The 13,364-nt window shown below is 43.1% G+C and overlaps 2 protein-coding genes across 7 annotated transcripts in view; one reads left to right on the top strand and one right to left on the bottom strand.

The window, feature by feature from the left end:
* SETD4 (SET domain containing 4) overlaps window positions 1-2,758 on the bottom strand; it is a 78,144-nt gene extending 75,386 nt beyond the window's left edge. Inside the window, exon 1 of the transcript XR_012160991.1 lies at window positions 2,589-2,758. The gene's annotated coding sequence lies outside the window, so the exon portion shown is untranslated. The remainder of the gene's footprint in view (window positions 1-2,588) is intronic.
* Window positions 2,738-13,364, top strand: part of DOP1B (DOP1 leucine zipper like protein B) — an 87,729-nt gene continuing 77,102 nt past the window's right edge. For 5 of the 6 annotated variants that reach the window (XM_073361204.1, XM_073361214.1, XM_073361195.1 and 2 more), the window contains exons 1-2: window positions 2,738-2,952; window positions 8,026-8,200. In XM_073361204.1, the coding sequence (XP_073217305.1) occupies window positions 8,063-8,200 (138 nt within the window). In that variant the 5' untranslated portion in view covers window positions 2,738-2,952; window positions 8,026-8,062. The remainder of the gene's footprint in view (window positions 2,953-8,025; window positions 8,201-13,364) is intronic. The other variant, XM_073361230.1, reaches the window with a different exon arrangement.

Below are 13,364 nucleotides of genomic sequence, written 5' to 3'. Positions count from 1 at the left end.
GGTGGAGCTGAGCTGTTGTGAGAGAGTGCCTTTTCAAAGTGTGCTTGGACTGCTGGCCCACATTTTCTCTGGGAATGCAGTTGCTGCATGTTTTTTTCTCACCCCCTTCACCTCAACACAGGCCCTGGCTTAAAGCCACAGTGTGGGTTAATGTTTGTAAAGAATTAAGTTTTGGACATGAATGTTGCTATATGAGAGGTAAATATTATTGGAGAATGCAACTAGACATTAATAGATTAACACTACAAGATATAAGTGATCACATATTATCAGTGTAACCAGGTGTCCATGAATTGGCTTGATACCAATGTGTATATAAATTTTACATGTGATTATTTATTTTTAAATCATAAATACTGCTTGAGACTTACAATGTTTTTTGTAAGATATATCTCAAATTGTTTGGATTAACTTCTACAAAAATGTACAGAAGGGAAGTACAAAATGTGCATATGAATGAAACAAAATTAAGTGGCAAAGCTGATGTACTGAGTTACTTGGGAGTTCAGTGCATCTATTATACAACGTTAGCTGTATCTGAAATAATATCTACCACAATTCAAGTCTCTAAAGTGTGTCCTTTTGCACCAGCTATTTTCCCTCCCAAAACCTGAGTGAACTTGGAGCTTATTAAAGTGTCATATTAAGATCTTTCAATACAATAGTTACAGTGAAATAGGCATAGTCTAAGTCTCCTTTAATTCATGGGATGTATGCAATGAAAATTCTTTCATGTAACATTTCTTGTCCACTCCTGTCTTTCTCTTGAGTCAAATGGATTTACCTAGTTGCATTGTGTTTTTGTTGTGTTGACAAATGGAGTCATTTATTTTTGCTTGAGAATTAAGCAAAGATTATTATATCTAAGCCTCTAGTGTTCAAAGGCTAATGCACTAACTCAGCTAGTCACTTAGCATATATATCAGACCTAAGCCATCCTTTTTCCTTTATAATTTCAGAGAAGACTGAAAGGAGAACAATGTCACAGGTATACCCATAACCTAACTCACCCCAGTGCTCTGAGTTGTTTGTCAAGTTGCCCAGCAGAGATCAATTTGGGCTCCACATGCACTGACTTTCAAGCCCTGCTTATGATCAGATTAGACATGTTTGTAGTCCAAAGAGATTCTAACAAGGCATGACCAGCGCTTGTGAATGGGATCTAGTTATAGTAGAAGAGTGTTGCACCCCTAGGCTCCCAGCTAGGCTAAACTATGGGTGTTCCAACACTCTTTTTAGTTCCATTTATACTAGTTACCAATCTGTGATATAACCTGGTTTGGCAACAGCTTGTTAAACATTGTCCCCTCTCCTCCTGGATTCTGCTGCACACACTTTATAGCACTTCTGCTGAACTGATGCCCAAGGAATACTCCCTGCATTAGGGGTTTCCCTGGCCATTGTTGTGCTGGCACTCTCTCATGTAGGGACCTTGTAGGCAGTTGAAAGGTTGGGGACATGCTGGAACAGGAGGTAATGTGGATCCATAAAGAGCTGTTGCAATACAAACAGCTTAAGTTAGAGTAGCCTTGGAGGCTGGTCTGACCTGTTATGGGATAGATATGTCCCTGACTGGATCCTGAATTCTGGAGGTGCAAAGGTGACAGAAAGGCCACTCTACCCGCTGCTCCTTCCTAGGCTTCACCACTTGCAAGGTGCTGCCTGTACTTGGCCTTTTTAGGCACTGTTGGCAAGCCAGTAGGCATCCAGCCTTATTGTAGAGTAGTGGTTCTACACTTTTCTGTCAGATACCCCATCTCATAAGAGAGGCAGAGCCTCTTCTAGACTTGCTCTCCTCCTCACACTTCATTGTTGGGTTCTCAGAAATGTTCCCTTCAGCAAACCAATAGAAATGGCATTGGACTATTACTTTTTGTAGGGCTAACAAGGCCAATTCAATCAGGGTGGATGTGGCCCATTCCCAACAGTTGACAAGAAGGTGTGAGTATCCCTCTGTTGATATTCACCTTTTCTTGTCAACTGTTGGGAATAGGCCACATCCACCCGGATTGAATTGGCCTCGTCAGCAGTGCACTGACTCCCCCCCACACGGTAAAGCAACTCCCACCTTTTCACCTGATGTAATATATATACCTGCCTATGTATTTTTCATTCCATGCATCTGATGAAGTGGCGTTTAGTCCACGAAATCTTAGGCCCAGATACATTTGTTATCTCTAAGGTGCCAGAAGGATGCCTCTTGTTTTCGCTGACACAGACTAACACAGCTACCCTTCTGAAACCTGACTCCCCAGTGACCGCTGTTTCTATTGTGCCGATTATGTCACTGCTGATCATTTCAGCAGGCGGCGTTGCCGTCGCTTGTGTTACAGGAACAACGCCCCTCTGCATAGGTGGCCTTGGCACCTGCTCCGCAAGATGCACTGCCCACCGCAGAGCGAGCGGGCGTGAGAGATCGGCGCTGGGAGCGGCTTGAAGGAGCGCAACCCCGCAGCAGCGTCCCGAGGGGCGACCCCGGCTTTGCCTGCAGCGGCAGGAGCGGGGGCGCTCGGGGCCGCTGCGCTTCCCCACCTTCGCCGACAGGTGGCGCCAGATACACAGGCAGGCTACCGGAATGTACCACTTACCCTGGCCCTACGGGGGGGGGAGGGTCATACATCTCAATGTAATCATCATGAATCCGAGCAGCTCCACATCCCTGACAGCGGGGAAGAGGGAGGGGGAAGGTGGACCGGACTTCCTCATTTCCGGCGGCTGAGGCTCCCCCCTCGCCAGTCCAGGATGGTATTGCCCGAGCTGGCCGCTGCGGAGCCGCCCGGGCTGGGCAGGCAGGCGGGTCCCCGAGCTCAGGCGCGAGACCCCGCCCGGTTACCGTAGAAACGGAGGGACTCCCCCCCTCGCCCTGGCCCCGCCCCGGACACGGACACGGACAAGTCGCTGGGAAGAGGCAGCGTCCGCGCCCGGCCGGAGCCGCCGCCGCCGCCTCGCCAGGTGGGTCCTTGGGGCCCCTGCGCCGCCCCACCCCGCTCTCCCTGCTACCCTGCCGCTTCCGCCCCCGCCGGGACCCACAGGGAGAGCGGTGTGTGCCCGCCCCCCCCCCGTGTGTGTGTGTGTGTGTGTGTAAAGACCAGGAGGACTTGTGGCACCTTAGAGACTAACAAATTGATTTGAGCATGAGCTTTCCTGAGCTACAGCTCACTTCATCAGATGCATACCGTGGAAAATACAGTGGGGAGATTTATATACACAATACGCAGCCCCATGCTCTGGGTCTCGCTGTGCCTCCAGTTGCTAGAACAGGGGCTGGATCATCCGGTAATTGCCCTGTTCCCTTTATTCCCTCTGAAGCACCAACCACTGGGCTCTGTGAGAAGACAGCCTATTGAGCTAGATGGACTATTGGTCTGATCCAGTATGGTCATTCTTGTGTGTGTGTGTGTGTATACCTATGTATGAGAAGCAGGGGATCTGTGTGTCTGTGTCCGGGAGGGAGGATGTATGTATGTACACGCCTATTCTAGTGCAGAAGTGCAGACTGTCTGAGATGCTGCAGCTCACACCCTCCCCTCCCTGCAGCACTGGCAAGCTGTTGTAACAGCTGTGGTCTTTGCCATAGTGCCTGGCTATTAGATGCTGCGGGGGAGGGCTGTGTGGGCCCTGTTTGCTGCATAGATGCTGCAGGGTTTCCTCCTCCAACGGTACCCACTGACTTAGGGTGAACTTCTGCCCAAAGCACGGTGTCTAGTCTGGCACCCAGGGAAAGGGAGCCCCTGATTCCTGGTGAGCAAAAGTGCCCTGCCGTCTGCACAGTGATGCATGGTTGGAACTTGGCGTATACACTGCATTGTCATTATTAATAGGGGAAATGGAAAGAGAACAGAGAAACTTAAACCAAGTTATGGTGTGTTTGGACAAAAACATTCTTGTTTATCAAGCAAGTGTTTATCTATAGGGATCAGCCACAAATATTAAAGGTACATCTCAGGTTAAAAGTAATATTTTAAAACCAAACGTATTTTCTTGTCTCTCTTTCATCAAAGATAGATAAAAATGGGAGGAAATGTCTCAATTACTTTACATAATTTATTCAGTCTATGTACTTTTTCATTGATCTTATCTTTAACTATGAAAACAGGCTGGTCAAATTTCACTTTTATTCATCAGTGCTGGGGTGTTTTAAAAGCAAGCTTTTGTCATTTAAAGAAATCACAGAGATTTTGATTTATAATATGATTTTTAAAACTTTTTTTTAGTGTAATCTACTGTGTTGACACAGTAGATTAAAGTAAAGAGCAATACAGTGAGGTAGCAAGAGATTAAAGTAAAAGAATAGAGAATTCATAAGGAAATAAAACTAAAGCCTTTACTCCAGTATATTAGATTCTAAGGTAAGATATTCTGAAAGTAGTAAATGATGCAAAACATGGATCATTTAATACTTTTTTTCAACAATAGTCTTATAATGAAACAATTGAATATGTCTGATACAAAACAAAAGCACAAAAAATGTCAGTTAAGGTGTTACTCCAATAGTGAGCACATCAGTATAGTAATAATCTCCACATCCTATTGTGCCTACAGGTTGAAGTATAGTCCTAAGATTGTCACATTAATCTTTAATATTTTAAGGTAGGATTTATAGAGTAAATTTTAATGTATTAGTTTACAAATTAAAATGGGGCTTTCTAGCAATGGAATGTGGGCTTTAGGGTCACCAATAAAAAGTATTATTTAATTACTTGTTGCTGTCAGAATATTTTCTTGTATAATACAATCTTGCCTTCATTCAAATATTATTTTGCAGTTATTAAAATTGAATGTAAATTTGTTGACATCTAGCTACACAACTCAAATTGACTTCAGACGTCAATAACAGGAGTAAATAACATTTCCCTATTTATTTTCTCCACAAGACACATTACTGTGCTTTTGGATAAATACCCTTATTATTTCTGAAATTGGCGTGCATTGTGGAGGTACTTTATATAGGATGAGAGTGTAACTACTAAACATTTAAGTACAAAAATGGATTCTTGATGGCAAATGGTCCATTGAGAGAAATAGGTACATCTTTATAATTTGAAAATGATTTGTGATTCCATGAAAATCAGTCACTGTTAAATGTGTTTATAATTTGATCATAAAGTGTTCGGCTGAATAAATTCCAATCTAAATATACTCAGACGCAGTTTTATACCAGGAAAATTGTGCAGTTCTGCTGGTATAGCTGTGTCCACACGAGGTGTGTTTTGCAAATATAGCTATTATTTGTAGTTTGTATTTTCTATATTACCTCAGAGTACAGTGACACTAGGATGCAGGACTAATCACAATTAGTATAGCAGTGCAAGTACCCTGATTCTAGTAGTTAAAGCTGGCATTGCTATGTTTAGCATCACTCTAGACAATTCTAACTTATAAAGCATGTAATACAATGAGAGAGAGAATTGGGCCTGAAAAAGGTAAACTCTCTTTTAAAAAAAAAAATGGCATTCTTTATTTTAAGTAATAATAAATAAAGTTGCTTGCATACTATAGATCAGTGGGGTTATCTACACTTAAAATGTTACAGCTGCCTCACTGTAGCATTTCAGTGTAAACACTAGCTACACTTATGGGAGGAATTCTCCTGTCCGTGTAAGTAATCCACCTCCCTGCTGTGTACATGGGGCTTTAGATTGGCTTAAATATGCTGTTCAGAGGTTTGGATTTTTCACACTCCTGAGCAATGTCATTTTGCCAACCTAATTTTCTAGTGTAGACCAAGCCCAAGTGTCATAGTCATAGAATTTAAAGCCAGAAGGGACTACCAGATCATCTAGTCAGACCTCTTGTATATCACAGGCTAGAAACATAACCCAGCAACTGAAATTAGACCAAGGTATTACAACTCTCAGACTAAACTGTTATGTGCCATAGGCAAAGGATGGGAGGGACCAAGTTGCACCAGTGCCCATGGCCCCTGCAGTGGCATGGACTTGATTAAGTGAGATATACCCAGATGAATCTAGCAAGCAACCCACATACATATGCTCTAGAGGAAGGTGGAAAAACCCTTATGGCACTGCCAGTCTGATCTGGGGGAGAATTCCTTCCTGACCCCCACATATGATGGGTGATCAGTTGGACTGTGAGCATATGAACAAGAACCAGCCAGCCAAGCACCTGAGAGAGTGAATACTCAGTACCTCCTCAGAGTACCAGCCTCCCCCATCCAGCATCCTGTCTCCAGCTGGCTATCTCCGATGCTTCAGAGGAAGGAGACCAAAAAACAGAATATGTTGAGGTGGAGTAGAGGGAAATTCCTTCCTGACCTCTGCAGGTGATTGGCTGAAGCCCTGAAGCATGAGATTTTTAGGAACATCTGACTTGATTCAGAAGAGACACTCAGAACTGCTGAGCCCTGTCTCCCCCTTCTTCCCCTCCCTCCCCCCCGTTATCACAAGCAACCCTATTGTACAAGCCCACTCACAAATTTTTCCAGTCATAAAGTACCACTGCTGAATAGATAGATTTGAAACAGCATATGTCAGAGATCACGAGGGAACTTTTAAGGTGTAAGAACGGGGTCCACATGGAGAGCTAGTACACAACACGCTGAAGTGTTGTAGATTTATATCCCAGCTTGCTGCGCAGTAGGTGTATGTTTAGACATAGCCTGAATGGATGTCAGATAATTTTGCTTTTTAACTTCTTAACTGATAGTGAGGTAGTAACCACATCTTTCTTCCTGTTTTCATGCATTTCTATTTGAAGATTAAAAAATGGGTTTGAAAGATGAAATATAAGTAAGTTGTGTTATAGTTTCAAGTGTTTGTTCATAATTTGCCACTTTCTAAGGCCATATATTCATTGGAGAGGGGAAAAAAGGGTGTATTCTTAACTCAACCTAGTTAATTCAACATAAAATCCTAGAGAAAAGCAGGTAGTTTTCATATGTGTTAAGAGGTTGGGTTACAGCTCCACCAGCCAACATGTGAAAATTACAGATTGCCTGGTCTTCTCTATCACCAATTAAGGAAAGACCTTTTTTGAAGTGAAGATGAAGCCTAATGTATTCACTGCCTAGAAACTTCATTAATGCAGAGCTAATATTGACTGGCGGTGCCATTACCTTTCCAGAATGTTGAATGCACTTGTACTTAAAGCTCTGCTGGTGGAGGGGGAAAGGCTTTATCTTTGATGGAGGGAAGAATAGAACTTGTCCCTTAACTACCAACATTTTAAAGAGTAAGTTGATTAGAATTGTTTTCAGATACAGACTTATTTTAATGACTAAAGTAGGAGCCTCTCACTGAACATTTTTTAGTGAGTTTGTCAGTATTGCCAATCCCAGCTGTTTGAAACTTGAATCAGGAGCCTCAGAACTATGAGATGGGTCTAAAAATCATGAGATTCTAAAAAAATATGTTTTATGTTCTTTCAACTTACTTCTGATTTTTGAGCCTTTGGTATGCACTCAGGTAATGTTTTAAGGCTTTGTTCTACAACCATGAAGACTCAAAACTTTTTTTAAAAAGTGAGAACTGATATTCTCACTTTGTACAACTCCAGGAGCTGGGATTTTAAGAGAAACACTAAATATTGTGAGACTTCAAATAAAATCATGCAAATTGGCACATAGTAGAAAATCATGCTTTAGTGTGAATTTTTAACTTTCTGTTGCTGCAGGTAATGCCATCGATTACTATAGCTGAAAAAATAGGAAAAATATCTTCCTCTCCTTCCCTTATTCATCCCCAGTTTATTTACTTTGTGTATAATGAGTTCTTCTGTGTAGTGACTCTCCCCTACTGGTACTGTATAAAAGAATCACTCAGACATAGGAGAGAGCATTTCTAAAAATAGGAAACTGTGACTGAAAAACCACGAAAGTTGGCAATGGGAAATTGGTGTCATGCCTTAAATTACTTTTAATTCAGTTTTTTAAATTAAATAAATTGTTTACAGTTCCCTTTCAAACATGTCTGCATACTTACTACACCCTTGCAATCTTTGCAGGTGTAGGCTTTGTCAATATTTAATTCTTGGTTAATTTTTCATAACAGTGTGTATTCATTTTAGTTTGCCAGGTAGTTTTGGCTTGCTATGAGAACCTAAGATGGATCCAGAAGAGCAGGAGCTGTTCAGGGACTACAGATACAGAAATTATTCTTCAGTGATTGAAAAAGCTTTGAGGAACTTTGAATCTTCAAGCGAATGGGCAGATCTCATATCTTCACTTGGCAAACTCAATAAGGTATTCTATCTTGGAAGTGTTTTTGTTTTGTTTTTTATTAGGGTTACCCTTTATTGCTGGCTTTGAGACTAGGACAGCTAAAGATCTCTTTAATAATGTGTCGAAGCCCAGAAAACAACTTAGGGAACAATTATAGGTTGACAAAATAGTGGGAAGTTTGTTTTTAAAAAACAAAAAATTCCAAGGGCTTTTTCAGTTAATGCAGCTATTACTCCTGGGGGGATTCTGCATCACTGCGTGTGTGCAGAATTCATGTCCATTGCAGAAATGACTTTCTGACAGGGAAGCTTCAAGAGTGGTTACGTGCCCCTTCCCAGGAGCAGGGCGTGTCATTTTGGGTGCCTGGAGCAGCCAGCGGAGAGGTAAATTGTGTGGCTGGGTACGCCCTGACTGGGGCCAGTTAAACCAATCTGCCCAATCCCTATGCATCCAGACCCTCTATTACCAGACACACACCCGCCAAGCCTCACCCAGAGTCTCCCTGCACCGGAGCCCCACTCTCCTGGCCCTCCCCAGCCCCACCTGGGGCTCCTACCTTGCACTGAGCTCAGCTGATAGTTCTGACTCAGGGTGGGTGAGGAGTTCACTTCCCCTGCATGGAATGGCCAGGACCGGGTACACTTACCCCCAGAAACCTCTCCTGGCTCCGCAACCCTCCCCCCTTGCTTCCTGCCCCCATCGCTCCTCAGCCATGCTGGGGGAGAGGAAATTGTATGGGGAGCTGCTCCCTTGTCTGCCCAATCCTTGTGCATCTGGACCCCTAGCACCCGAACCCCCACCCCACCTAGCCCCACCTTCTCTGCACCAGCCCTCCCTGCCAAGACCCACTCCCCCTGCACCCAGACCACCGCCTGCTGAGTTCCCCACACTCAAACCCCTATCGTGACGAGCTCCAGCCCCAGCTGCCTGGACCCCCAGTCCACTGACCCCAACCAGGTGCACCTGGACCCCCACCTCACCAAGTCCCACTCCCCCAGCATCTGCACCCCCCCAGTGACCTCCCTCACCGAGCCCTATCCCCCCCTACACCCACACTCACCCTGCTGAGCCTTAACCACCTTCACTTAGACCTCCATGCAGAGTCCCATTGCCTCAGAACCCCGCAACAAGCCCTGTGCATCCAGATTTCACCCGGACTCCTGACCGAGCCGCCTGCACCCAGATTGCCCCACACAGAACCCTCTCACCCCACACCAAGCCCCTCCACACTTGGATCTTGCCAGGCTGCACCTGTCTGCCCACATCTGGTGCGCCTGGTATGGAGGGGCAGGGCCTCAGGGTGTTTCTGGGGCAGGCCCGGCCCTTGCGCTGTGTCAGGGTCAGGTGCAGCCTCACCACCAAGTCTGTGTCTTGGGAGGGGGCTGCAGGGTGATCTCCCACCTCCATGCAGCCAGTGGACTGTGCTCCCCACTGCCATGCTGGAGCCTCCACATTTATTTATTGACAAATAAAATTTGCAGATTTTTAAAATATTGTGCTCAATTTGTAGTTTTTTGGTGCAGAATTCCCTCAGGAGTAAACTGTTGTAGTAATTTTTATATACACAGGAGGAAGAAGATTATCTGTATATATAGGAGGAGAAAATGAGAAATCTGTGTATCTCATTGCAAGGGATACAGTTGAAGCAGGTGTGGAAACTGCAGATCTCCAAGTTCAGATGTGTCCGCAAAAGCCTCCAATGTAGATGCAGTTATACTAGCAAAACTGCACATTTACTAGTATAATCTTCTTTGGCTACATTGTGTAAACCTTACTAACAGATCTCCACAGCTGTGCAAAAAGTGGAGTTAGTAGGTTTACTAACTGCCTTCAGTGTGTGCTGTCTTCAGAAGAGAGAAGTTGGATGGTGCTACCTGGGCTGCACGAGTTATCAGTTATACCCTCGCATCCTCAGCAAACCTTCATCGTTTTTTTGGACTGATAGGCTAGTCCCTGCAAGAGAGAGAGGTTGAATGGAATGGCCAGGAGAACTTGGGACCTTCAGAGAGTTCCACTGATCATTTCCAGATGTCACTGGGCACTTGCACGTGGAGGAAGATGAGCTCTGATCTTTTACCTTGGCTAGTCTTGCTCACTGGGGCCAGCTGACATCTACTAGCTGAAAACTCTTGCTCAGATGTGTAACTGACAAAACATGCAGCAGTATAGTGCAAACCAAACAAAAAGCTTTTATCTGTTACGTCAGTCCATCTGCCCTGGTATTTTTTAGACTTAATCTTCTTAGGGTTATAAAAATTACCGGATCATACCAGTGGTTCCTCTAGTCTTGTATCTTGTCTGAGGCTATAGACTATACCAGATGCTTCAGAGGAAGGTCCAAAACACCTATTGATGGAAAATTACAAAATAATCTGCTTGTAAGGAAAGTTTCCTCTTGCCTAAGCAGTTACTAGCTGTCTTATGCCTGAAGATAATTATTAATTACTGTTTAGTTCCAGGAGTGCCCATGGAGTGTCTGGTGTTTTCCTTATATAGGCAGTGCAGTCCCCTGGGCAGGGATTTTATAACCTAAAGTTACAGTGCGGAGGGAAGCAACAAATATTGCTGTGTTAATAGATGTATTTTAAAAATACATGAAAATTTATACTCCGTTATACTCTATGAGCATGACAGTGTTGCTTAACAGCAAGTTTCTTGGCATCGTGACAGGTGGGCCTTCAGGAGGAACTCGAATGTGAAAAGAATGGGGAGCTTTGCTGACAAGCTCAGGGAGATCCTTCCTGCATACTGGGTAGCATGAGTGATGGCAAGGAGATGTTTGGGAGAAGCATCAGAATTAATCTCTCTTAACTTTTTAATCTTCTCTTATTTCATGTAGTTATCAACGTTCTTATATTTTGATTGATTTAGATTCTGTTAAGCTCTTGGCTTCACGGATTTTTGCAGTAGTGAATTCCACAAGATAATTGTGGGGGTGGGTGTATAAACTTGTTGCCATTCAACTTCATTGTAATCTCCATTTCTTCCTGTATTAAGAAGGTAAACTGGTGCCTGTGGGGATGAGGGGTAAAGGGAAGAAGAAGTAGCTCTCCACTACCCCTCCTCCAGCTTCGTGGCTGTGGTGAAGCAAGGGGAGAAAAGAGCTCTGCAACTCTAGCACTCTTTTCCACCCCCTGCTGTGTGTGGGTTTTTTTTGTGCTTCTCCTCTGTGAATATCTCCAATGTCTCGCTCTGCTGCTGCTTAGTCTTATCAAGCAGTAGCAGCATGAAGCTGATGTGGTTCTTTGCAATTTCATTGTTGCCCCCAGGGTTCTGAATAGCAGCAGTGAAGCCGACTGGACTTCTGTTCGTTTTAGTCCGTTGCTGCTTGACAAAACTGCAACAGTGGCACTAGAGTAGTCCGTAGACTGAGAAATACAGCACTACCTCATTTAATGTTCTTAATACGCTTATTGCAACCGTAAGGATTAGAGATCCCTGTGATAATACTGCAACCACGTGCAGTATTTTTGGGCACCATGTTGTATTTTGTTTTAATGCGTGAATGTGAAATAGCCATTATATTGAGACGGGCTAGACATTATTAGCTGTAGAATATTCATAGCCCTTGGTATCAGTGTGAGTGATACGTATTTGTGTGTTTTTAAGGGGGGGAGGAGCTTTGAAGCTTGGCCTGGGGAGTTATGGGAAGGACTGATTTTATCTGTTTTCAGGAGACTGGGGGACAAAACAAGTTGTTGTTGTTTGTTTGTTTTTTTTTAATAAAAAGATGACTTTAAACAGACACTTTGATTTTGATTCAACAAATGGACAAAACTTTCTGTCCAAGAGGTAAGACTTCAATCCTTGCTGAAGGGTTAGAAGTAGGGTGACCAGATAGAAAGTGTGAAAAATCAGGACGGGGTGGGGGGTAATAGGCATCTATATTTTAAAAAAAAAAAAAAAAAAAAAAAAAGCCCTGAATATCGGGACTGTCCCTATAAAATGGGGACATCTGGTCACCCTAGTTAGAGGGAATGTTGGTCTACCAGATGCCCCAAGTGAAAGATGGGCGATTCCTGGTGTGTTTAGTGAGCATTAAAATCCTTTTATTGTTTGTTTTTTTTCCTTGTGATGCTTTTGCCCTAAGAATAAGTGTGCTTGTTTAGAAAGAGCTTTACCGGTAAATCACACCTTTCATAGTCCTTGGAGAGAAAGCTCATCCTAGATGCTGGCTTTAAGGCAGACTGGGTAGTTGTGGATATCACAGAGTATGTCAGGCAGCTGTGCAGCCTTAAAATCCCCTGTCAGAAGGGAGTAGGACACAGGACCCTGCGCAGAGACAGGTGACAACTGGAGGTCTGAGACCTGACTAGGTGCTCCTGGAGTGGACCCTGGAGACCTTATTTCTGTGCAGTTCCCCTGAAACGGTGAGAATTCATTTTTTATAATGAAAGCTTAAAGTCTGTGGAAATTGGTGATTTATGACCCCGTGATTGCCAGGGAAGACTTTCCATTTGTCACTTACAAGTGGATTTTTCAAGCACTACTGTAGAAAATAATGTACTATGTTTATAAAAGGTCTATTCCAAATACATGGAAGTGGACTGTGTTAATTACCAAAAATTAAATAATGACACCTTCGTCAGTGTTTTAAAGACTTGCTTTGTTTCGTGGGAAAACTATGAAAAACATTTCAATTATAGATAAGTCTCCATATTTCTCTTTAGCATGAAAATGGGATCTTTGTTGCTTAGAATTTTATGTGTTCTTTGTCCTTATGTATCACTTCAAAACATAATCCTTGTTTGATGTAAGTGCATTTCATGGGATTTAAACAGCTTATTTCCTATACTGTGGATGCACAGTATGACCAGACTTAAGAGTCCAATTAAATTTGAGTGTTATAAAAATAAATCCTGTATCCTTATTCCCTTAATCTATTTTGTATAATTGAAATATACAAGGTCTTGTGGAAAGATTATTTCACAGCAGTGATTTTGACAAACTGTTCATGAGGCTTTTATACCTTTTTAGTTCACTATGTATTTTTAGAAATAAGGTTATTCTTTTCTCATTCCTATTCTCGAGTAGTGCTTTCACCAGCATTTTTATTGTCTATATACACGTGTGTGTTAACTTCTAGGAAAATATTGTTTTGTTGCTAAATAACAAAATGAATGCCGGTATTTAGAATGTTCAGTACAGATTGCAGTGTACAGGGTTTGGTAATCCTTTTTTTTTT

This window comes from Lepidochelys kempii, chromosome 1, assembly GCF_965140265.1.
Source record: "Lepidochelys kempii isolate rLepKem1 chromosome 1, rLepKem1.hap2, whole genome shotgun sequence".
Taxonomy (NCBI): Eukaryota; Metazoa; Chordata; order Testudines; family Cheloniidae; genus Lepidochelys; species Lepidochelys kempii.
Note: the sequence above shows the minus strand (reverse complement) of the source record. Positions and strands in the feature narration are given on the sequence as shown.